General features: G+C 48.0%; 3 protein-coding genes across 3 annotated transcripts in view; all 3 read left to right on the top strand.

The window, feature by feature from the left end:
• Positions 1-887, top strand: part of LOC107215137 (keratin, type I cytoskeletal 14) — a 13515-nt gene extending 12628 nt beyond the window's left edge. The window contains exons 7-8 of the mRNA XM_015651123.2: positions 393-442; positions 631-887. Of these exons, the coding sequence (XP_015506609.1) occupies positions 393-442; positions 631-728 (148 nt within the window). The 3' untranslated portion in view covers positions 729-887. The remainder of the gene's footprint in view (positions 1-392; positions 443-630) is intronic.
• Positions 888-6576: 5689 nt separating this feature from the next.
• On the top strand, positions 6577-9908 carry LOC107215082 (keratin, type I cytoskeletal 19-like). The gene is made up of 7 exons (XM_015651044.2): positions 6577-7107; positions 7440-7522; positions 7753-7909; positions 7995-8156; positions 8459-8584; positions 8678-8904; positions 9821-9908. Exons 1-7 carry the CDS (start codon positions 6577-6579, stop codon positions 9906-9908), a joined length of 1374 nt encoding a protein of 457 aa, XP_015506530.2.
• A 6726-nt stretch (positions 9909-16634) lies between these two features.
• Positions 16635-21511, top strand: LOC107215142 (keratin, type I cytoskeletal 19-like). Its single transcript, XM_015651128.1, has 8 exons — positions 16635-17207; positions 18137-18219; positions 18574-18730; positions 18887-19048; positions 19473-19598; positions 19703-19929; positions 20232-20377; positions 21166-21511. Exons 1-8 carry the CDS (start codon positions 16635-16637, stop codon positions 21189-21191), a joined length of 1500 nt encoding a protein of 499 aa, XP_015506614.1. The 3' UTR covers positions 21192-21511.
• Positions 21512-22949: the final 1438 nt, after the last annotated feature.

Genomic DNA, 22949 nt, shown 5'->3' with positions numbered 1-22949 from the left:
GGAGCAGGAGATCGCCACGTACCGCCGGCTCCTGGAGGGCGAGGATGCCCAGTGCGTGAGGGGCTTGGCTGGGAGGGAGGGTGGGATGAGATGGGACATAGACACAAAATGTCTAAGGCCTCAGCCCAGTCTTAGCTTTCAGGGCTGGTTCCTTTGTTCACACCAGCTGTGGGTGCCCAGAGCTCTGTCCCTGGATGTAGTGGGATGCTGCACTGGGTCCCTTTCCTTGCTGCAAAGGGCTGTGGTTCCTCCATCCCTCAGGAGAGGCCAAGTGGCCACACTTATTGCCATGAGCCTTCTCTGTTTTTCCTCTGCCTGAACACAAAGCCTGTGTAGTAGCAACAATCAGTGTTTGTCCCTAACATCTGTTTGGTTTTGTGCTTCTCTTGTAGCATCTCCTCCCAGTACTCCTCCGCCATGTCCTCACACTCTGGCAGAGATGGTAAGAACCCACCTTTCCCCTTAGCCTGGTTCTTTCCCCTTCCCAGTCAAAGCTGGATTGTTTAAAGCAGCATTTTCTACTTCCCTGTGGAATTTCCACCAGCTCTTGAAGAACGTGCAATATCTGATAGTGTTTTAAAAAATTTCTCTCCTTCCAGCCATGAATAATTGTCCTCCCTTCCTTTGCAGTCACGACATCATCCCGTCAGGTGCGCACGATCGTTGAGGAGGTGCAGGATGGGAAGGTGGTCTCCTCCCGGGAGCAGGTCGCACTCACCACTCGCTAGGACAGCCCCTGGCTCAGGAGAGCAGGGAATTGAGCCAAGAAGTGCCTGAGGCCACGTGTGGTCGGGTTGTGTCCCCTCACCTGCTCTTCTGTGTTGCCCTCATTCCGTGCAGGTGTCTCTGGACACACTTAATAAAGCTTTTTCTCCTTGCTTGTGCAACTGCAGACTTGTCTGTCACTGTCATGCGATCCCTCAAAGCCTCTGGGTTCTGTGTTCATGCCAGGGAAAGTTCTAAGAAACCACAAGAAGTCAGTGAGAGGAGGGGAATGGAGGGACATGTTCCACCTGGAGGGATAGGGGTTCTGCCTGTGACAAACATAATTTGAGACAGCTTTTTCTAATAAACTGAGTGCTTGTAAATACATGGGACTAGCCAAGACATAAACTGTGTAAATGACACAAAATGAAGGCAATTATGGAAAGATGAGGTTTGAGGTCAATGTGCCACACGACTGATAATTAAAGCCAACAAAATAAAATAAAGCTCAGTTCTCTAACTCTTGGGATCATAAAAAATCACTTTCTCCTGTAAGCTGAACTTAGATGGCTTCAGCAAGACTGCTGCTGTCAGGTGTTCTCTCTGAGATGTGAGCCTGGTCTCTGCTCGGTTGGCAAACCTCATCCCCACAGCCCTGCTGTCTCTTTTGTCTTTAAATCACACTATCAGACACAAAAACTTTTTACAGGGCTATTCATGCTGCCCCAGGGCTGCACTTAAGAGGAACTAAAGTAACCATTGCTTAATCTGTGCAGGGATGAGTAGCAATAATTTTATCACTGTCGTGTGTAGCAGATCACTGCTAAAACCCTTCCTGAAACATGTGAGGTAGAAACGACGCCTGAGGCTGAGCTGCCGCTCAGGATTAGTGACGCAGTTGGGCAGCAGCAGGTTCTGGCTGTGCCTGTGCCCATTTGCCTGCTGGAAAGCGACCAAGAGAGGGCCAGAGAGGAGAGGAAATTGTGTTAGAGCCAAATGCGTGATGGAATCGTTCTGAGCCAACCTCATGCTTTCTAGCCCTCGGTAGCTGGGAGCCCTGAGCATCGACTTATGTTGATCCCACACCTCAAGGAGACAAATCTGGGGCTCAGACCAAAGGGAGAGGGAACAGTTTGCATTAAATCAGCTTCCCTAATAACAATGGACAAGAGGCTCCTGCAGCTGAGGCAGCAAAGGCTCCTCCTTTGGGTGATCAGTGGTTCATTCATTCCCCTCAGTCTCCCCATGGCATTACTGTCCCTCATCCCACTGAGCGCTCCCCAGGGTGCTCCCTGGCCCCAGCAGCTTTGGAAAGAGCTCATGAGGTCACACTGGGCATGACAGAACAGGCAAAGGAGAGGAAAGGAGATCAAAAATGTGGGGAACCCGCCAGGTCTTTCCAGAGAAGGGAGTGTGAGATATTATCACTCTGTATCATCGTTCAGCAATTACAGAAATGGGCAGGAAATGAGACACAGCAGAGCAAAGAGTTCATGGGCTGCACTGTGCTTCTCCCTTTGCTGGAATGACAGACCTTCCCTGGAGAAAGTCTTCCAGGCCAAGCAAACCAGAGCTATCTCAAAAATGAAAACCAGAGCAAGGAAAAATGCACCTGAGTCTCAAGCTGTCTCAGACTCTATGGCAGTGGGCAAAGCTGCAGGCTGGAAATCCTGAGCCAACTGCTCATGTGCTTTTTTGGTTGTGGTGGTTTTTGTTTTGTTTTGTTTGTTTTTTGTTTCATTTTTTGATTTTTTTTCTTTTTGTCATCAGAAGAGAGTTGTTATGCTTTAGTTGTAAATGGCTTTTTAAGTCTTGAACCATCTGCAGAATGCCCCAAGTGTATGAATAGAGAAAAGCTTTCTGCAAACCACAAATATAACTGATTAAATATAAGTAGGAGGTGAAAAGAAGACGTCAGTTTAAGAGTAATTGGCTCTGCTGGCAGCACAGAGGGACATGGCCCCTTCTGCAGCCAGAAGGGCACAGGGGAGAGATTGATCCAGCAGAACACTCAGTCATCTCTGAGATATTTACATCTGTCAGCAGGACCAGCCTGAGATGAAATCCTGAGGAGAGGTGGGAGAACAGCCGGGAGAGCTGATGGAAGAACCTGGTTTGTAATCAGAGGATTCAGTTCCCCTGGGAGGATTTTATCAGGGGATATTAATCAACATATATTTGCATCAATGAAAAAAGGCTTTAATTCTGCATACAGCTCAGTGTAACCCTGTTATCACAGGCAAGAGCAAAGTCCAAGCTCAGCACAAATGATCTGTGGGTGACATTACAGTGCTCTGAAGAAGGAAAATACCACAAATACCAAATATATTGCTTGTTATTTACTCTTTGCTACACACATTTGTGGCTGTGAAACATGGACGAATTGTCTCTCTAAGAGGTGGACAAATGTTGGTTTTGTGGGTTTTTTTCAGATTTGCTGCAAGCACAAGAAGAAAAGCCTTGTTAGGATTCAGCTGGGAATTACAGAGGCAAGTCCTCAGTGAATGATGGTGAAACTTTATGGACAACAAAATGAAAAATGGAAACTATGAATGTCCTTGAAAGGTGTTTCATGATGGAGACACAAGGAGAAATCTATGAGATGTGCCTGTGTCAAGAATAATATAAAATAGCAAGAACATTGACAATGAATAATATTGAATTAAGTGTTCTTTCCAATCTCTAAAGCCCCATGTGCTCCTCAGACAGTTGTTTTTACAATGCCCTCGAGGAGGAGGATACTTGTTATTGTTGTGTCCATCCTACAAAGCATGAAATTGAGACTTGGAAGAGCTGAACAATTTGCCTGGAGTGATCTGCAAAGCTGGGATCAGACCCTGGAGCACCTGGTGTCAGCAGCAAGATGGAGATCAGCATCAGTAGAGCCAATAACAGGCTGGCAGAAAGTGGCATGACAGGTGCATCATCAGCCAGATAAGCAAATACTTTGTAAATACTTTGTAAATTGAGAACAGCAGGATTTTCCATAGGTGTAACATGGAAATTCAGCTGACAGTGAGAAGAGAGAAGCTCTGGCTGCCTCTGGATGAGCCTCTCCCTGGCCAGGCTGGCAGAGCCTGGCTCCAGTTCCTCTCCTGGCTCTCCTGTGCCTGGGCACCAGCAGGGACTTGGGGTTTGGTGCCATGTCTGAGTCATTGGGTCCCCAAGGAAGTCCTCTTGGATGTGAAAACAGCTGGTGATTCCGGGAGTATTTGTAGTAACAGGAAATGCTGGATCTCTTTCTTGGGGACACGTTAAACACCTGCATCAGACTAAGAAACAGTCTTAAACCTTAAAAAGTATCCTGAGACTCCCAAAGGATTTCCAGGGAAATTCAGTCTTTCTCATTTCCATTGCCCTGTTGAGTCTGGTAATTCTGCTGTACAGCACTCTTGGGAGTAACTCCAGCATGTCCATCCTCTGCCACCACCCCACTCTCCGTCACACAGCCCAGGACGCTGACGGAAACCTGAAATATAATCCCTTCCTTTCTATATTTTACAAAGCTCATTACGTGGGAGCAACGCCTTTGCCTGGGGGAGGCTCTTCTGCTCATTTGTTACTTAAAGTAGTAATTTTTCCTGGTCAGACCTGCGCTGCTGTTCCTGAAATGCCCACGGGAGATCCTCGTGCGCCGTCATTCCTCTGCTCTCCTGTCATTCCTCTGCTGCTCTTCCTCCCTTGGGGTGCAGCGTTGCCTGCGAGGGGCTCCCAAGTCAGCCAAGGACAGCTCCTCAGAGCATCACCCCTGGCTGCCTGAGAGGATGTGGGGAGCAAATTTCCGTCTGTAGACTCCAGCCAGGAAGTCAATCAATGCTAATTCTGGAAAGAGCCTTCCATTAGGCACGGAGATCCCATCATTAGCAGACCTCCTCATCACAAAGAGAAAATCTCTTTAATAAAATGAGGGCTGTGACTGCTGGCAGGGCTTGAGGTTTGTTCTCATGTAAAAGCAAAAGCTGGTTTTAAAAATACTTTGAATTTTGGATAGGAAAAAAGCTGCCATGAAGAACATACAATTCCAGGAAAATAATGACTGAAACGATTGTTCTCATTTACAAAAGCTGTAGAAATTCTAATCACCTTTGGTAAGGTCTGAAGTAAGAAAATAAGTAAGAAAGAAAGAAACATGGACATCTCTGCTTAGTCTGCAGTAATTGAAAAAAACCCTCCACTCATTGTGGATGTTTTCCTCATTGAAAAAAATCACACAGCCATGGGATGGTTTGGGTTGGGAGGGACCTTAAAGACCATCTCATTCTACCCCCTGCCATGGGCAGGGACACCTGCCACTAGACCAGGTTGCTCCAAGCCCCATCCAATCCAGCCTTGAAAAATGAAGGACCATTTATCATATAAATATTGATTAAATGAAATTTAATATTTACTCAGCAGTAATTTTATAATTTTTGGTAGAAAAAAAACCAATTGTGACCAGGCTGCAGGTGGGCTCCAGACTGACTCTGATCTTGGCTCCAGGCAGGGCCTGGCCACCACCAGGGCACCAGAGCACCCTGGCTTCGCTTCCTGATGATGGCTCTAATGAAGGATGGGCACTCACAGAACCACCCCACACTTCAGGAGTGCTGGATTTGCAGTGCCAAGATAAAATTGAGCTTAATGAACTTGCCCAAATGGCAGAAGCAATATTTATGAGCCAGGCTGCACCTGACACATTCTTTATGCCACGTGTCCAAGTGACCTGGATGCCAAACCCAAAGCTGAACCACATGTGGGTGAGAGCCAGCCAATATTAGCATTGCTATATTAACGTTATTAATAAAATGAAAGATTCAGATGACAAAACATTTTAATTATTTCCCTTCTTCCTCAGTTCAGCATTCCAGAACTAAAAAATTAGCTTCATAAACTTTTTAAAAGATCTTTTCTATTGTCCTTTCTAAATTTAACACCTAGATTGTATTGGAGAGTTTTCATGGCCCTGTTTGCATGCAACTGGATCAGACTTCTGTAACGTCAAACATCTCCTGAAATTCTCCACTTTACTCTTTAAGAAATCTTATTAAACATCCTGTGTGGCAGTGAATAGTCAGTGAACTGCATGTTTGGCGTCCAGGAAATATCCTTTCATATTTTGGATAAATATTTGACTATTTTGTCTAGCCTTGAAGGCAGCAAAACAACTGAGACCTGCACAAGGGGATGTTTTGATGGATGTAGAATAAAGAGAAGGGATAAACCAGCCCTGGTACATTCCAGTGCAATATTCCTCTGCTCTCCTGGAGCATTTGAGGTCTAAAGACCCAGACCAGGGGCTCTCTCCACTGGTGGCCATGTGGAATGGAACAGAGCCTCGCTGCATGGCCCAGGGTGGTCTCCTGGCCCTGGTCCCAGGGACTGAGGCCAGGAGAGTGAGGGGACACCCTCGCTTCTGGTCACGAAAGGGCCGAACAGGCTCCATCAGATAGGACGCCTTTCCCACAGCTTTCACTTTCCGGGTAGACTCGCCCACGCCAGGGATGGATAATTGCTGTGGTGTTTCATTCCCCGGGCACTCTTGGGTATCGTCGGGTTTTTGTGTCACTGTTGTTGAGTTGTCATCACAAGTCAGACCTGATGATTCAGGAAGTAACATTTTTGATGTAGTTTTGAAACACGCTTCTGTTAACCAAAGCATCTTTCTGTTGTGGGATTTCTGGAGACAAACGCCTTTGGGGAATTATTTCCGGCTGAAAAAAAAGAAAACACCTCCTAGCCAGGTCACAAGGAGGAAGAATAAACAGCCCTTCTCCAGTGGCACGATCCACAGGGACTGGTATAAATAGAGGACCAGGGGACAGAGGGCTCACAGTTGGATCCTGCAGCGACCTGAGCGCTCGCCTTGGGCTCTGTTGGCTCCGCACCCACACCATGAGCTGTGCTGTCAGGCAGGTCGTCACCACCTGCGCCCAGGGCAGGGGCAGCACGGGCAGCAACGCGGCTGGCACCGGCAGGAGGGTCTCCTCTGCCTCCTCGGGGAGACACGCTGCCTATGACTTGGGTGCTGTGGTTGGCAGCTTCTCCGGTGGCAGTGTTAGCGAGGGATTACTCGGGAAGCAGCTGAGCGCCGGCAGTGCGGCTGGTGGGAGCTTCGGAGCCACCCAGAGGGCTTGTTCTGCCCTGGGATTCAGCGGTGGAGGCATCTGCACTCGAGGCGCTGGTGGCTTCCCCAGGGCTGGCGCTGGCTGCGGGGATGGGATCCTGTTTGCTAACAACGAGAAGGCGACGATGCAGAACCTCAACGACCGCTTGGCCTCGTACCTGGACAAGGTGCGGCTCCTGGAGGGGGACAATGCCGACCTGGAGTGCAAGATCAGGGAGTGGTACGCCAAGGTAGGGCCCAGCTGCGAGCCACGGGACTACAGCTGCTACCACAAGGAAATAGAAGACCTTCAGAACCAGGTAAATCCTTGCTGGTCAAGAAAATCCTAATATTTCTTTGGGCTTTGCTTTCACATGTGCACAGAGCTCTGGCTCTGGAGGGGCAGCTGAAGCAATGGTTTATATGAAATGATGGTCTGTGGGAGGGGATTCTGCATTTACTGAGCACTGATGCTTCAGCAAGACTGTGTCCACCATCTGGCACATGGGTTCCCCTGCTGTGATGCCATATAACAGATTAATAACCCCAATATATGGAATAATTATAAAATTCTCCAGGTGTTTCCTCCAGGGTCTTCTGGAGGCAGAGGAAGCTGCAAGCCCATATATTCTTCTTACGATTCCTTTTCCAGATCCTGTGTGCAGCCATGGAGACTAACAAAATCCTTCTGAACATTGATAACAACAGGATGACTGCTGATGACTTCAGAGTGAAGTGAGTACAGTCCCCTGCTGGCCCATGGAAGGGCAGGTGAAGGGTGGTGATGGGGAGATCCCAACCCTCTGCCTGTCACACTGCGTAGTAAAACAGATCTCTGACACCACTGGCAAAGTTCATGTCTGAAGCAAAAGAACTTCATCCTAATTTTTCTCCCCCAATCTCAACTGAAGGCCTTGCCTTGCTTTGCTGATGTGCTGACCTTCATTTGCTGCCTGTGGTTTAAGGTACGAGACCGAGTGTGGGCTCCGGCAGAACGTGGATGCCGACATTTGCAACCTGCGGCCCGTCCTGGACCAGCTGGCCAGCTGCAAGACTGACCTGCAGCTGCAGTGTGAGGCTCTGACAGAGGAGATGTGCTGCCTAAAGACCAACCACGAGGAGGTCAGCTCTCTCAGGGAATTAAGCAGAAGGAGAGTCCCCCCAAGGGTGGATGGATGTTACTGATCCAGTCACATATTTCCTGCAGGAAATGAGCTGTCTGAGGAAACAGGCGACTGGGGATGTGAGTGTGGAGGTCAATGCCTGCCCTGGCCCAGACCTGAGGAAGATCCTGGAGGATCTGCGGTGTCAGTACGAGACGCTGATGGAGCGCAACCGCAAAGAGACGGAGCAGTGGTACGCCTGCAAGGTACCACGTCCTGCAGAGCTGCACCCAGCCCTGCCCCAGGGGGAAAGGGAAAAAAGAGGGATTAGGAAGTGTCCTAATAACAGCAAGTGTGTCACAGATGTACTCAGATCCATCTGTACTGCCCGATTTCTGTGTTCCATCTGTGGCAGAGGGGCCACCACACGGTGCCACAGGGTCAGAATGGAATAAACAGAGTGTCAGCCTTGGACATGCTCAGGGCACTGCAGGGTGTGGGGAGGTCCTGGACACCACAAGATGCACTGGGGAGGTGAGGAAAGGGCTGTTCTTTTCTGACCTTGCAGGTGGAAGAGGTGAATCTGGAGGTTGTCACAAGCAGCCAGGAGATCGAGTCAAGCAACAAACAGGTCACTGAGCTGAGACGGCAGCTGCAGGCCCTGGAAATCAATGTACAAGCCCAGCTCACTATGGTAGGTGATGCCACAAGGATTCACAGCTCCAGCTCTCACAAGCAGGGTTGTACCCGTGTCAGAACCAACTATCTGTGTGTTTTTTCTACTCAGAAAGAAAACCTGGAATCCTCTTTGGCGGAGACCGAATGTCGCTACAATAAATACCTGGCTGAGCTGCAGAACCAGATCTCCTGCGTGGAGCAGCGGCTGGCCGAGATCCGAGCGGAAATGGAGTGCCAGAACCAGGAATACAAGACCCTCCTGGATGTCAAGTGTCGCTTGGAGCAGGAGATCCAGACCTACCACTGCCTGCTGGAGGGTGGCCAGCACGACATCATGTATGCAAACAGGGCTGGGCACCCGAAAATCTCTGTGCTTTGCCTTACAGGGATATGAAAATTTGTGATTTTGGTAGGAAAAGCAACAGTGTGGTGAGGAACCAGTGCTGACCTGTTACCAGACAGGGCCGACTAGAAAACCATCTGAGGATTTGGCTCTGATAAATGTCCAGGGAGTGCATCAAAAACCATTCTTGGGCCAGAGAATGGGCTGGGAGAGCCCCCAGAATTGTCCCAGCCCCTGGCACAGTTCAGCAGCTCTTTAAGGGCAGCTTCACTGGGAGCTGGGCAAACAGTCATGTAACTGAGTTTTATTGGCTTGACAGAATGAGACAGGATTAGGGACTAGCAGCTAAATTAACTGAAACGATGAATTATCTAAACATTTTCAGTTTCACACAATTTTAATTAAAGTTTTGGAAAATTTAATTTGTATGCAAAGCATTTGGCTCTGCCCTGCCTTCCATTGACTGAGGTTTTGAAACAGCCAGGCTGTTAATTCCAGACATGGCTGTGCACACACAAAACTGCCCTGAGCACCCACCTACTCCTTTTGTTTTGTTGGAAGAGGAGGCTTTGGAATGGTGGTGCCCTGACATGGGCTCCTCTGGACTCTGCAGCACTAAATTATTTACATGAAAAGTCAGTTTTTATTCCAAAATGCCTATTGCAAGGGCTGAAGTGGCATTGTTTGTGCTTGCTCGGGGTAATTCTGAGTGTCAGATGGAAAACCATGGTCTGCCAGAAGACAGGGGGGATGGAGGTGGATGGTGGCTGCAGCTGACCCTCGGGGCTGGGAGGGGGAACGGCGGCTGAGACTGAAGAGACGGAGCTAAAGCCAGCGAGAAGGGCAGGGGGAGATCTCCAGGGTGGCAATGCCGGGGGCCTGGGTGTCCAGAGCTGTTTTTTTCCACAGAGGGTCGGCGGGAAGAGGAGTCGGTGCCACATCAGCCGGGAGGAGCGCGGGGCTGAAAGGCAGCCTGTGCCAGCCCTGCCTGCCCTGAGCCCCAGGCTCTGCCAGGTGAGGGGGTCTGCAGGGAGGTGGGACCATGAAATGCTTCTTTAGTGCTGGGTACCTGTGGAACAGGAGCATGAGAGGTCTCCAGGCTTTTCTGGGTGATGAAGAGAGGCTGGAGGAGCTTTTCCCTGGAGAGAGGCTGGGCTGGAGTCAGGATCACAGCTGTGAGTGCTGGTGGTAGGGCACTGGGATTAACTGGGCTGTGGTGGGGAGCAGTGATAAGGGATGCAGCTATGGGATATTTATTTATAAACCTCAGTGCAGAAATTATGTTTGACACTGGGGGGTGCCCAGCAATAAATGTGTGTTTAAACAAGATTTTCAGCACAACATGGGAATGAGGAACTGGCAGGGGAATCAGTCACAAGTCTTTCAACTAGGATACAGTTTAGCAAAGCTGGGGAGACAAGGGAAAGAGGAAGGTCAGTACAAAAGTGAAGGGGTGTAAGAGAAAGGAACAGGATCCAGACTCCCCTGAAAAAATTATTCTTCCTACTCTCCTTCAGGTCACTGCAAACCAGAGAGTCCCCACCAGCCCCACTGCACATCCCCTGAGGAGCTCTCTGAAGAAAAAGTCTTTTGGAAAAACAAGGCAAAAATAACCTGGGAGTTCTCAGTTGTGCTCCAGCAGCAGTCAGAGGGACTCTGCAGGACGGCACCTCCTGACCACCCCACTCTGATCCCAGCACTGCCCCTCACTCAGGCTCCCCTGGGTTGTGGCCATTCTCTAACAGCAACCAAGGCTTGTCTCCAATAAAACTTTGCTCCTGTTGACACAGCCTTGAACCTGAGAAATAATTTCTACAAGTAAATCAATATAAAAGTATTAAAAAAATATATTGTGAGTCTACCTTCAGTCTCCATCCACACAGGAATCACTACAGGGAAAAAGGAAAACAAGAGATGTTGCCATCAGTGCCCCAGCTGAACTCAGAGGCTGAGGATGGGGATGGAGGGTGGAGGAGAAGGACCAGCTGATGTTGTGGAAAGGGATATTTGCTATCAGAGGAGGAAGCATGAGCCAAGACATGAAGCAGAAGGTGGTGAGGAAAGAAACGCCCGGGGTGGCTGGGCAGAGGGCAGGGAGGGAGGCTCAGGGCTGTCTGACTGACAGTCTGCTGCCGAGAGAGAACTCAGAAAGACAGGGAGTCTTCACTAAAGCAGGCATATGCTAATAGAATATCACATAATATCACATAATATAATGTAATACACAACATCTTTGAATTATTACAGATGCACACTAAGAGCATAAAAGCAAGAACAGCAAGTTTTTTCAAATAATACCAAAGGAGGAATTTTAAAAGCCAGGCTCTGCTGGACTCTCCACACCCTACTAGTGGAGGAAAACAATTCCCAGAGAAAACACTAAATAAAGAACCTCTAAATGGATTTGTAAAAAAGGCAAACAGGAAGAACCAGCTGGCAACACGTGGGAAGATAAAAGGGTGAGACAAATTAATATGTGGGAGAGAATTTTTTTAAAAGTGAGACACAATAAACAGACAGAAAAAACAGCTGCTGGTGTTTTATTAGTGCAGAGAAAGGAATGACAAATGCATTTAGGAACACAACTGCATTTTGCTGCGTGTGCAAGCCAAGGCTCAGGATCCAGCCTGTCCCTTCTCGCTGGCAGCAGCGTCCAAGCGATGGCTTGGATGGGCTGGGAGTGGTGGCACAACCCTTGTTCCTTGCTGTGGGGCTCTGGCAGCCTTTCTCTCATGAAATGTGGGATGGGGTTTGATGACTGACCTTAGACAGAGGCCTGACATGAAGGCTTCTAACAATAAGGCTTTGGGGGACACGATGAGTCTGAATTAGTGCCTGTTTCTAAAGAAAGAAACAGCTCAGATGGTTTTGGAATGGCATCTTCTTGGGCTCTGTCCAGGACACTTGTTAGCCCTGTGGAGTAATTGCTCTAATGAGCTCCTGGACAAGCTCTGTGTTACTTTCCCTGCTCAGTTCTGCATCTCCCATTCCTGCAGCACTAATTACACTGAGCATTTTGGGGTGATTTAATCCACCTCGGTGCTGACACTGCACCTCTGAGGTTACTGCACTGCATCTGTGCAGAAATACAATTCTGCATTCCCTGTCCAGTGTTTATAACCTGGACAGAGATGGGAAATGCTGTGGAGACAGCACAGGAAGAGACAGGGAAGGGAAGATGAATGAAATGGGGAGGACACAGTGCATGGAACAACAGAACAGGAGTGACCTGGGACCTGAACTTCACAGGAGCTCACGGGTTGTGCAGCTCGTAGGAGATTGTTCTGTCCTCTTGTAACATGCAAATCTTGTAAAGCAAGAACAAACAAATCTCCAAGAAAGAGAGACTTGAGCTGAAGGTACAGGATGGAGAGAGGAACCCAAGAATATGAGGAACAAGGGTGGGTGCCCCTGAGAGAGGCAGGGGTGACATCAGCACTCGGGCTGGTAAGCAGGCAGTGAAATGCACTGTGACAGCTCCAGCAGATGTGCCTGTGTTGTAAGAGAGCAGGAACATGGGAATTACACCACCATCAGGAAAAATCCCTGAGGAGTTAACACACCAGAGGTTTAAGGGATCAGTGAAGAAATGGGAAGAAAACAACTAGTTTTGTAAATTACCAATGCTGGAAATCAGCCATGAGTTCCAGACTGCACAGCACAGGCAATTATTTCTGATTACAGGCTTGGTGTGTTTGGAAAAGCAGGCCATATTCTAGTGTGATACATAAACTGTAATTTCTCTACAAAAGTCTGCTTTATTCAGTATGCAGATAGGTACAGTCTAACACCCACAGTAACTATTTGTGGGGTTTAGATTTTTGTTTGTTGGCTTGTGTAACACTTGTAAAGAATTAGATGAGCAAACTGCTGCTGTAACTCAACAAGAGATTTCTCAGCTCAGTACACTGAAAAATACAATCTAAACTGCCAGTATGAGCCACATGTTGAAAGTGTATTGAAATTAAGAGACTTTAGTACAAGTATGATATGAAGATAAAAGAATACAGCCTGGGGAGTTCTGGTTGCCCTCCACCTTTGCCTGCCTGGCTCTGTTGAACCACTGGACGGTGCCTGAGTGCAGGAAGCACCTGAACACTCCAGGTTGTCAGGCTGTGACCTGATCCTGTGTCTCTGCAGCAGACACCACAGGCTGAAGCCTTGGTTTCCCTCCTGCCAGCTCCCTGTGCAGAGTGGAACTGTTGCAGTTTCATCACCCATCACTATTCTCATCTGTCCTAAGAAATCTCCAGGACTCTCCTCTGCTGTGATAACCTGCAGTGCCACCAAGAGATGCTGGAGGCCTGACTGCACTGTCAGCACCTGGCAGGTCCTGGGAGGATCTAACACTCTTCATCAACTGAAGTTCTCCTTCATCATGCCCACCTCCATGTCCTGCTGAACTTCTCCTTCAGCACTGCAAATGCCCAGAGACTGCAGATGTGAACACTCAGCAAGAAAGAAGCTGAAGCAGAGTCATTCTCTCGGTCTCCGAGGCGTATTTAAGCCTGTGCTGTTACCAAACCCACTGTGGTAATTATTTCAGTTGCCTTACAGGATTTGGCTAAACATGGTGGTATAAACCAATGAGTCACTAGCCAGGAAAAAGTCGTGGTCTGCATTTGAAAGATGGGAGTAGGGAGCCTGGAGCCGGCTCAGTATCACATCAAAGGAGTGTTTAATAAGTGATGCCTAATGGCCATTATGCAAATTATTAGTGGTAATTACAAGTGACAAGATAAAATCATGTTCCAGTGTGGTTGCACAAACATCACTGAGGCAATGCTTATGAAAGCAAAGTTCTGTTGAACCAGACACACCTTTCTTGTAGTTGACACAAGAAAACATTATCAGCTTTGATAAGCAAAGCAAGGTGAGCATGTGGAGCCAGGCTGGGCACAGCGACAGCCACGGCTCAATGAGGACCAGACTGTCCTGGCCACAGCAGGACATGCCCTGCTCTTGGGAATGTGGCATCATCCTGCCTCCTCCATCCCTGTGCACCACTATTCACCCTTATCCCCTCTTCCTCCCCTTTCACTCTCTCCTCTCATCCATCAAGCCCACAGGACTCAGCAGCACTGGCACTGATGTGTGCGACCACTGCTGATTGTCCTGGCCCAGGGCCTGTTGTGGCTTCCTGCACCCCAAACCAATTGTCTCCTCCAGTCCTACACTGAGGTTATAAATCCTTCTGGGACATGTTTATGTCTTAGACCTGCACAGTCCTTTTCCTGTGCTGTGCCCCAAGGCTGTGTCCCAAGGCTACAGGAATACAATAATAACAAAAATGAAGGTAAAGGAATCAGTTTAGTGGGGGGAAAAAAGCCTGTACTGAGGGAACACAGCCTGTGCCTGTCTTGGTGCCGAGCCCTGGAGCTCTGACATGGCCATGAGGAGTGAGACAACACCACAGTTTGTTTTTCAGATACAGCCAGGTTAGCCAGGGACCAGCTTCTGGGTGCATTTGCTGTATAAAACACATGTTCCATGTCCCAGCAAAATTGGCAGGAGCCCAGAAAAACTCCAAAGAATGCAACTGCATCCCAAATAAAAGTTCTTCAGAAGAATTGTATGGTCATGTTTAATCTTCACTAGTAAATTGAAATATGAGAGTCTATGGACCATTCCACCAGGACATGAGTGAAAGGTTGTACAGTGCTGCTGCTGTTTGTTTTGTGGAGCAAGACCTCTTCGTTCTTCCCATCAGAGAACTGCTGAAAGAAGCAGGAGTGGGTGCTCCATGCCCACCCATAGAGCAATGCCCAACAGCTGCAGTGTCTCCTCCTAAACCCAACACTCTGCAAGGGAAAGAAAGGCACCCCCAGCCCCATCTCTGTAGGTTGCTCTTGGGTAACTCCTGAAAACCTCCCCAGCAGAAGCAAAGCTCCAAGCAAACATTATATTAATTTCTGTTGGCTCCAACAGCCACACCCTGTCTTCAATTATATTCCTCAAAATGACGGATGAAAGCCAGATTTTCTCCCTCTCCTTTTTGCTCATGATTTTCCCGACTGTGAATCTAGGCTGTGTGGGGAGCACAGGGACTGTGTCTTGGGGGAGGATGGACTTGTATTTCAGGCACTGCAGTCTCAGCGAGGAATCCAAGCTCCGACAGACTTCAGGTCTGTCCTTAAGCAAGTTATTTCCCTGCACCATATGAATAATGAATATTCCTGGATGCCGCCAGCCTTGGGTAGGCGGCTTTTTATCATTTTTGATCTAAGAAATAAATTAACCCACTGGAGGGGGGAAAGCTTTAACTCATGCTGGTGTGAAGATGATCGTATCAAAACATGTTTGGGGACACTCTTCTACCATGGTGACAGCAGTCACCAACTTCCCACCAGTAAAAGTGGCTGAGGGTATGAGTGTTGGCTTTCTTCACTCTTCCTCCCAGAGGTGACGCTGCTCTCAGAGCTCCTTCAGTGTCACCCTCACAGCCAGCAGGGATCTATCACAACTGCTCCTGTACATATGGACGTCCTTGAGTCAAAAGTTGCTTTGTGAGTAAGAGATGCGTGGAAATTCCACGCTGTAGGGAACAGAAGCTGTCGTCCCCTGGAGAGCAGAATATCCTCTCATCACAGAATCAGCTGGAAAAGGACACTGGCACTGGTGGAGCCAGTTCTCTGAACTCTCCCTTGACTATTGCCTGCCTGGTTGGGAGGTTGTGCTCCTCTGACAGTTGTGCTCCTCTGACCAGCCAGGCTGTGCTGTCGCCTGCTAGTGCTCGACAAACTCCATAAGAAATGCAGAAAGTGTTTCTCCTTATTCAGTGCACAGCACAATCTTTGGAATGGCAAAGACCTGCAGGGTCGCATCTGAGTCCAGGGATCACCAGTGGATACTCCCTTTCCTGTCATCTCTGTCTTCAACTATCATCACAAACTGAGAAAGCATGGACAGCAATTAAAGCAACTGAAAAATAACTTCAGCAAGGTCCTTCATACACTGCATGTGACCCATGTGTCACCCACGTACAGGGGACACTGAACAGGCCTGAGCTTCACAGTGGGAGCAACTTGACTTCTTGTGTTTGCATGACTAAAGAAATGTAAGCCATAAATAGGGAACTAAGTGGATGGGGGATTTACCTCAGTGATTTTGGAAATCTCACAGTAAAGCAGATATTAGAGCTCTGCCAGGTAACCAACATTCACACCACAGTGTACATGGTCTGTTCTCTACTACAGTCACAATCATTCATACTTTTCAGAAGTGAGAAATTCTATTAGTTTTCCATTTTTTGTTTCACAAGCTCTACCATAGCATGTGATATAAAAACGGTTACTGAACTAGGAATAAAATAAATACAAATTAATAAAAGATTAAAGGCACTTTGATGTTATAAATACCAATGTTTCTTCTTTGTACATAATCTAGGGCAACTTTTTTTCTTGACTTGTTGCAAAGTTTGCATCATACAAAAAGCTGATGACTCATAAAACACCATTTTACTTTTTGGAATAAGCTGCTGACATGTAAAGTATCTTCCTTGTGAACTGGGATTTCTAGAGGGAAACTGCCTATGGGCTATTTAATCTTGGCATAAACAGCCAGACTAGCCAGCCCCGTGGGAAGAAGAAACACCCCACAGGTGACACCCCCTTTGGAAGGTATAAATGGAGACCTGAGGCAGCTGCCAGCCTGCAGTCGGACTCAGTATCACGCTCTGCATCTTGCTTTGGGCTGTGGGTTGGTGCTGCAGCTGGGCCTCACCATGAGCTGTAGTATTAAGCAGACAACTGGCTCTCTCAGGGGCAGGACCAGCGGTGGCAGCTGTGTGATTGGTGGTGGTGGTGGTGGTGGTGGAGTGCGGATCTCCTCGGTCTCCTCTGGACGATACACGAGCTGCGGGATAGGCGGTAGCCGAGGGTTCTCTGGGAGAAGCTACTGCGGTGGTGTCAATTACGGAGGAGGACTGAGCACCGGCAGTTTGGTCGGTGGAAACTACGGAGGTGGCTTAGGAGCCACCGTCCTCGGAGGATGTCCAGGAATGGGATTCAGTGGTGGCAGCGCTCGCTTTGGCGGTGGCATGGGAGGTGGCATGGGTATGGGTCTTGGTGGAGGTGGTTTTGCTGGTGATGGCATTCTTCTTTCTGGTGACGAGAAGGTCACCATGCAAAACCTGAATGACCGCCTGGCTTCTTACCTGGACAAGGTGAGGTGCCTGGAACAAGAGAATGCTGACCTGGAGTGCAGGATCAGGGAGTGGTACGCCAAGCAGGGCCCTTTTTGTGAGCCACGGGACTACAGCTGCTATTACAAAGAAATAGAAGATCTTCAGAACCAGGTAACATCCCCTTCAGCTGCTTTCCCCCTTGCAAGGCTGTCTCTGGTGCTGGTTCATAACTCAGTCCATTATCTGGAGTAACAAATTGTTGTTGTAAAATGCTTTTTGCAAACAGCTACTACAACATCTGCCTGTGGAAAGCCCAGAGCTCAGGGGTAAAACTGGAGGGTTTGGGCTGTTTCTGTTGCTGTTATTCATCAGACATATTGAAGGGGAAAATGTTACTTCATGGGATGCATCTGAATGGGCTCAGTAGTCTTTTTGAATTTAGTTTGTGCCGAAGTGGTGAAATTGAAATATGGCAAGAAAAAAACTAAAAGATAAAAAAATAATGGATCACATTAATTTGCCTGAATCGATATTATTGTCATGCAGTCTTGCAGAATTCCAGTTCAACTTTATTTTCTTTTTCTTATTAGTTTACTCTTTTGGGTAGAATTGGGAAACATAGGACATCTAATTAAAACTAAGAAAAAAGAGAATATTGCCATTACACATTTAGAATGGGCAATTTAAAATGCAAAATATTTGCAAAGTGGCAAAAATTTAGGATGCCAATGCACAATGAACAAAGAGAAAAGAATCTAGGAAAGGAACTGAATAAGATAGGCTTGTCATTAATTCTAGAAATAAAACTTTAAATCTCATAAGATTTAGATTTAAAAGGCTGAGATGGATTGTAACAGATGCTGGACAGTAATTACACCTCCCAGACTCTCTGCACCTGAACCATAAATTTTATCACTTTAATGTCTTCACTGCCCCTTCCTTGAATGTCCCTGTGAGTGCTGCACCCCTCAGGTCCCCATCTCTAATACCCAGGATTTAAAAAAAGGAGAAGGAGAAAAAGGGTCTGCTTGCACCAGGCAATGGGTGCCTTGAGCCCAAGGATATGGGGCAGAAACCAGGAACAAATGTTCTTTTTCCAGATTGTCTGTGCAACCATAGACAACAACAAGATCATTCTGAACATCGATAACAGCAGGATGACAGCAGATGATTTCCGAGTCAAGTGAGTACCTGGGTCCCCTGTGTCACCTCCTCCTCAGGGCTCTCAGCCTCTCTCCTGTGACCCAGGACAGGCTGGAGGCTGTGCTGAAGAATTCTCTCATCCATTGTCTCTAGAGATGTCCTAATTAGGGGCAGTTCCAGGAGGGGAAGTTTGGGATGCCAAGCTGATTTTGAGTAGAGATTAAAGGAAGCAGAAGGGATCTGCAGACTGGGAGCAGTGAGGGTTCAACCGAGCTGCTGTTCCAGCATGTGCTATCTTTCAGAGGGAAAGGATTTGATTTTTCCTGTCAGAGCTCAGAAATACTGGTGCTGTCAGACACTGACTGCTCTTTCTTGCTTGTTTCCTCCCTCGCAGGTACGAGACGGAGCTGGCCCTGCGCCAGAGCGTGGAGGCCGACATCAATGGGCTGCGCCAGGTGCTGGACCAGCTGACGCTCTGCAGGTCTGACCTGGAGGCACAGCTGGAGTCGCTGCGGGAGGAGCTCTGCTGCCTGAAGAAGAACCATGAAGAGGTAGGTCCTGCCCTCTCCTGTACAAAGCATTCCCATTGTGTGACCCAGGAGCTGTGAAGGTCCATCAGAGAGGGGCTCTGCTCCCTGTGAGGGAACTTGGCTCCCTCAGTTCTTTCTTTTGTTTTAAACCTGACCTGATCTGGACGGTGTTTGCAGGAAATGTGCTGTCTGAGGAAGCAATCGACTGGAGATGTGAGCGTGGAGGTCAATGCCTGCCCTGGCCCAGACCTGAGGAAGATCCTGGAGGAGATGAGGTGCCAGTATGAGACGCTGATTGAACGCAACCGCAAAGAAGTTGAGGATTGGTATGAGTGCAAGGTGAGTAAATTCCCACAGCTCTGACTTTCCCTGGCTAACACCCAGGCAATCATCCCACAGGGATTTGTTGCATGTAAAACCACACAAAAGACAGTAAGAACATTTAACATTGGTTTGCACTGACCAAGTGACACAAGGGAGGGACACTGCCACCCTGTGTCCTTGTCATGGGCTGAAGGAAGTTGGTGGGACCTAAGGTATGAATTCTCTACAAAGCAGTAAGTGGTGAGAAGAACTGGAAGCAGCACTATTAGAAGAGCAAGAGGAATGACCAGCCAGGTTTACACTACCATTAGGATGAGAGTTTTCACCCAAACCTTTCTCATTTCATGTCTTTGCTAACTTCTTTGCCCTTTCCTTAATACTTGATCCAACTTATACTGCACATTCCCTGAAGCTCGTTATTCTGGATTGGTGATTTCAGATTGAGGAGGTGAATCGGGAAGTTATTACAAGTGGTCAGGAGGTGGAAACGTGCAACAACCAGGTGACTGAACTGAGACGCCAATTGCAAACCCTGGAAATCGATCTCCAAGCTCAGCTCAGCCAGGTGAGTGATGAGCTGGTGCAAACCTCATCCATCTCACAGATGTCATAGCTAAATGCAGTGTTTCTCCTGCCTGTATTTGTCTTATGTCCCATGTCACTCCTCAGAGGGACAATCTGGAGTCCTCGCTGGCGGAGACAGAGTGTCGCTACAACAACCACCTTGGTGAGCTGCAGAGCCAGATCACGTGTGTGGAGCAGCAGCTGGCTGACCTGCGGGCAGAGATGGAGTGCCAGAACCAAGAGTACAAGATCCTGCTGGACGTTAAGTGCCGCCTGGAGCAGGAGATCCACACGTACCGCTGCCTGCTGGAGGGTGGCCAGCAGGACCTTATGTAAGTGGGCTTGAGACACACAGAAAAAATGCCATAAAATACCTGTGTCCTGGTTATTTCAATGTAAGAGCAAAGTGAAGGACCTGCCAAGCTCTTCTCCCTTACTGAGCTATTTGGCCTGCCTGGTGTCATGGTGGTGACCTGCTTTCTTCCCTGTGCCAATTGCTGCCATAAGGAGAACGGTCACTGCAACATTTTGCCAATTTTCTGCTGAAAAGGGAAGCAGACTGAGAGCTGAAAATCTGTAACTCTAATTTATCTGTCATTTGCCTCACTAAAATGTTATTTTCCTGTCTCCTCAGTCAACAAGGAGGAATTGGTCAGTCTTCAGGTCTAGGAGGAGGAGTTGCAAGAAGCAGTGGGATAGGAGGAGGAGGCATCATTAGGACAAGCCACACTTACACTTCGTCTGCCCAGATCCCATCCTGTGCAGCTGCGGAGATCCAAGGTAAGAACTGTTCCACTCTAAACATTTCCACAATCTTCTCTGCTCTAATGCAACACTGATGGGCTGGAAGAAAGATCTTTCCCACGCAGCTTACGGGTGCTACTTAAAAGTTTTATTGTGGGGCCTGTGGGAAATAGAGGACAGGAGCCACAGAGGAGTGGCTGAAAGGAGAATTTTGGGAGCTGGGACTCTGCTGGGACACAGGAGAATTGCTAAAGGGAGGAGAGGTAGAAGGGAGAGGGACAGAGTCAACAGATGGGCAAGCCATGGAGAACATGGAGAAAGGACTGATGTGAAACGTGAAATGTGAAATGTGGGACAAAGGAAAGAGCAGGACAAAGAAAAGTGCTCAGAAATTAGGTGGGCAAAAAAAAAGGGCAAGAATCATGGGAATACTGGCAGATAAATATTAGTCCTAATTCAAGGGGAAACTTCCAGCCAAACTGAAAAGGAAAGAAGGAAAATATAGTGACAGTTGGTCCAGGAGAATGACGTGAGCAGGGGCATTGATCTGGCATGGACCCCAGTGCCATTCCCTCATCCAGATCGCTGCTGGAGCCGTGTCTGCAGCTTCCACCTTTTGGCATTTTGATGCAGCCTGTGCTCCAGCCAGTGACAGATCCATCTGCCAGGCTGGCAGGAGCCATCAGATCTTCCCAGGAAGGGGCAGTATTTATCTGAAATTTTAATTGAATTGGCTTGTGAAACGATCACGTGTAGGGAATGACAGTGTGGGAAAGAATCTATTTTTGCTATAAACACAGTAATGTTTCCTTTGATCTCTTCAGTGCCTTGCCGAAGGATTTGTGATTAAGCAGAGAAACGAGAATATCCAACAAGAGAAGCCTGAAGCAGAGCTATGGATGAAGAGAGAGAATATTTACTGCATGTGTCTGCAGAGAGCACAGAGCGTGCTCGTCTGTGTTGCTCAGCCATGTTAAACAATGTGTCAGAGGGATGAGCAGAGCATTGGGCCACATTCTGCTTTATTTTGCTATTTGCTTTTCAGTCTGTGTTGCTGTGTGTGGCCCAGCACCATGACTATTGCTGTAGTCAGCCAGGGCTATGATCACTTATGTACCTGCTGGTGAAAAATGTCTCTAATAAAACTTTGCTTCTGCCTGATGCAATCAAGAACCTGTGTCTGAAACTGAGTTCCTTCCAAACACCAGGTTCATGAGCAAGGGGCACCTAAACCGGTCAGGATCATCCTGCACTGGGAACAAAGCTGCTTTGCCAGTGGGACCAGAGAGTGGCCTTGCTGACCTGGCAGGTCTTGTCCAGCTCCTCCCTGCTGGCACAGCCTGAGGCAGATCTTGCCCATTCCTGTGGGACACCTGCCCTGACCCCCATGGACAGGCAGGTCAGGCAGAGGCCTGTGTCCTTCCCACACAGCACTGGGCTGAAACACAGTTTTAGAAGAATTTTGAAAGTCAGTGATGGAATATCTGGAGACAGTTTGCCTCAGTCACAGTCTAGTGCTGACACATCTGGGCAGATCCCTCCATGCTCCATCCCCCAGCCTGGGGACTGTTGAGGATGAAATCTTGGTCTCCACAACTGATTAAATTTCTGCTGACATGGCTTATATTCAAACCTATCCCTTTCGTTGTATGGGAATCTTCACACTGGGAAAAGGACTGGAGGCAAAAGGTTTCTCTCCTCTCTTTTCACACAGTGACTGAGTCATTTATTGATCATTCTCTGATTGCCAAGAGTTTCAACCTGATCAAGAGTGGTTGAAAGATCATCTTTGCGTTAAACAAACCTTGTCTGGGGAGCTGCAGAGGGCAGGGTGGGAACTGAAAAAGTGCAGCTTAACAGAGAATAGAATGGAGAAAACAGCCAGGTAGGGCCTTTGGACACCCAGAGCCACCCAATTGTCACAGATGAGGCAGGTCAGTCCCTCCTTGGCCTTGACCAGCAGCTGGGTGCTGAGCTGGTTTTGTCCTGGCACTGACCTGCCAGAGCAGCCATGGGCCACGCTGAGCTGGCAATCACTCTGGGTTTGGAGAACTGGCAGTTCAAAATATCATAAGGGTGTTTTGAGGATTAAATTGTTGGTCCAGAAAGCCAAGCAGTGGTGGTTTTGACAGTGGTGTGGCTGTTAGAGAGTCACATTCACCTGTGAGCTGACCCAGTAAAGCAAAACTCCTGGTTATTCATTTTCCATCAAAGGCTGGAGGTTATGGAACAGACTCAGGGCAGGAGGAGAACAGGTGCAAAGGAAAAATCACTTCAGGACTGGACATACAGTACAGTGTGACACACTTTTCTATTGCCAGTTCTTTTCTAGAGACACCAATTTCTCTGATGATACAGAAATACACTTACTATGGTAGCAAGTGCCTGAAGAAATTCAGCCACTAATGTCTTAGGGAACAGGTGGAAGGTGCCCTTCTCCTGTTGTAAGAGGCCATGGAGAGAAGATGTCTCAGTGATATTTCTTTATTTCATCTACCAGACACTATGTTTAACAATATCCATGGGCAAGACAAGAAGACACAGCACTGGAACACCTGCAATAACTCAGAGGAGTGGCCAAAGGTAGAAGTTTTTAAATCAAGACTAA

Source organism: Parus major, chromosome 27 (genome assembly GCF_001522545.3).
Source record: "Parus major isolate Abel chromosome 27, Parus_major1.1, whole genome shotgun sequence".
Lineage (NCBI taxonomy): Eukaryota > Metazoa > Chordata > Aves > Passeriformes > Paridae > Parus > Parus major.
The sequence above is the reverse complement of the archived record's forward strand: the minus strand, read 5'-3'. Positions and strand labels throughout refer to the sequence as shown.

Coding starts and splice junctions, on each gene's coding strand:
- LOC107215142 (XM_015651128.1), top strand. CDS start 16,635: ATGAGCTGTAGTATTAAGCAGACAACTGGCTCTCTCAGGGGCAGGACC. Junction 19,049..19,472: donor AGGATTGGTATGAGTGCAAG/GTGAGTAAATTC, acceptor TGGTGATTTCAG/ATTGAGGAGGTGAATCGGGA. Junction 20,378..21,165: donor TGCAGCTGCGGAGATCCAAG/GTAAGAACTGTT, acceptor TGATCTCTTCAG/TGCCTTGCCGAAGGATTTGT.
- LOC107215082 (XM_015651044.2), top strand. CDS start 6,577: ATGAGCTGTGCTGTCAGGCAGGTCGTCACCACCTGCGCCCAGGGCAGG. Junction 7,910..7,994: donor TAAAGACCAACCACGAGGAG/GTCAGCTCTCTC, acceptor TATTTCCTGCAG/GAAATGAGCTGTCTGAGGAA. Junction 8,905..9,820: donor GGTGGCCAGCACGACATCAT/GTATGCAAACAG, acceptor TTTTTTCCACAG/AGGGTCGGCGGGAAGAGGAG.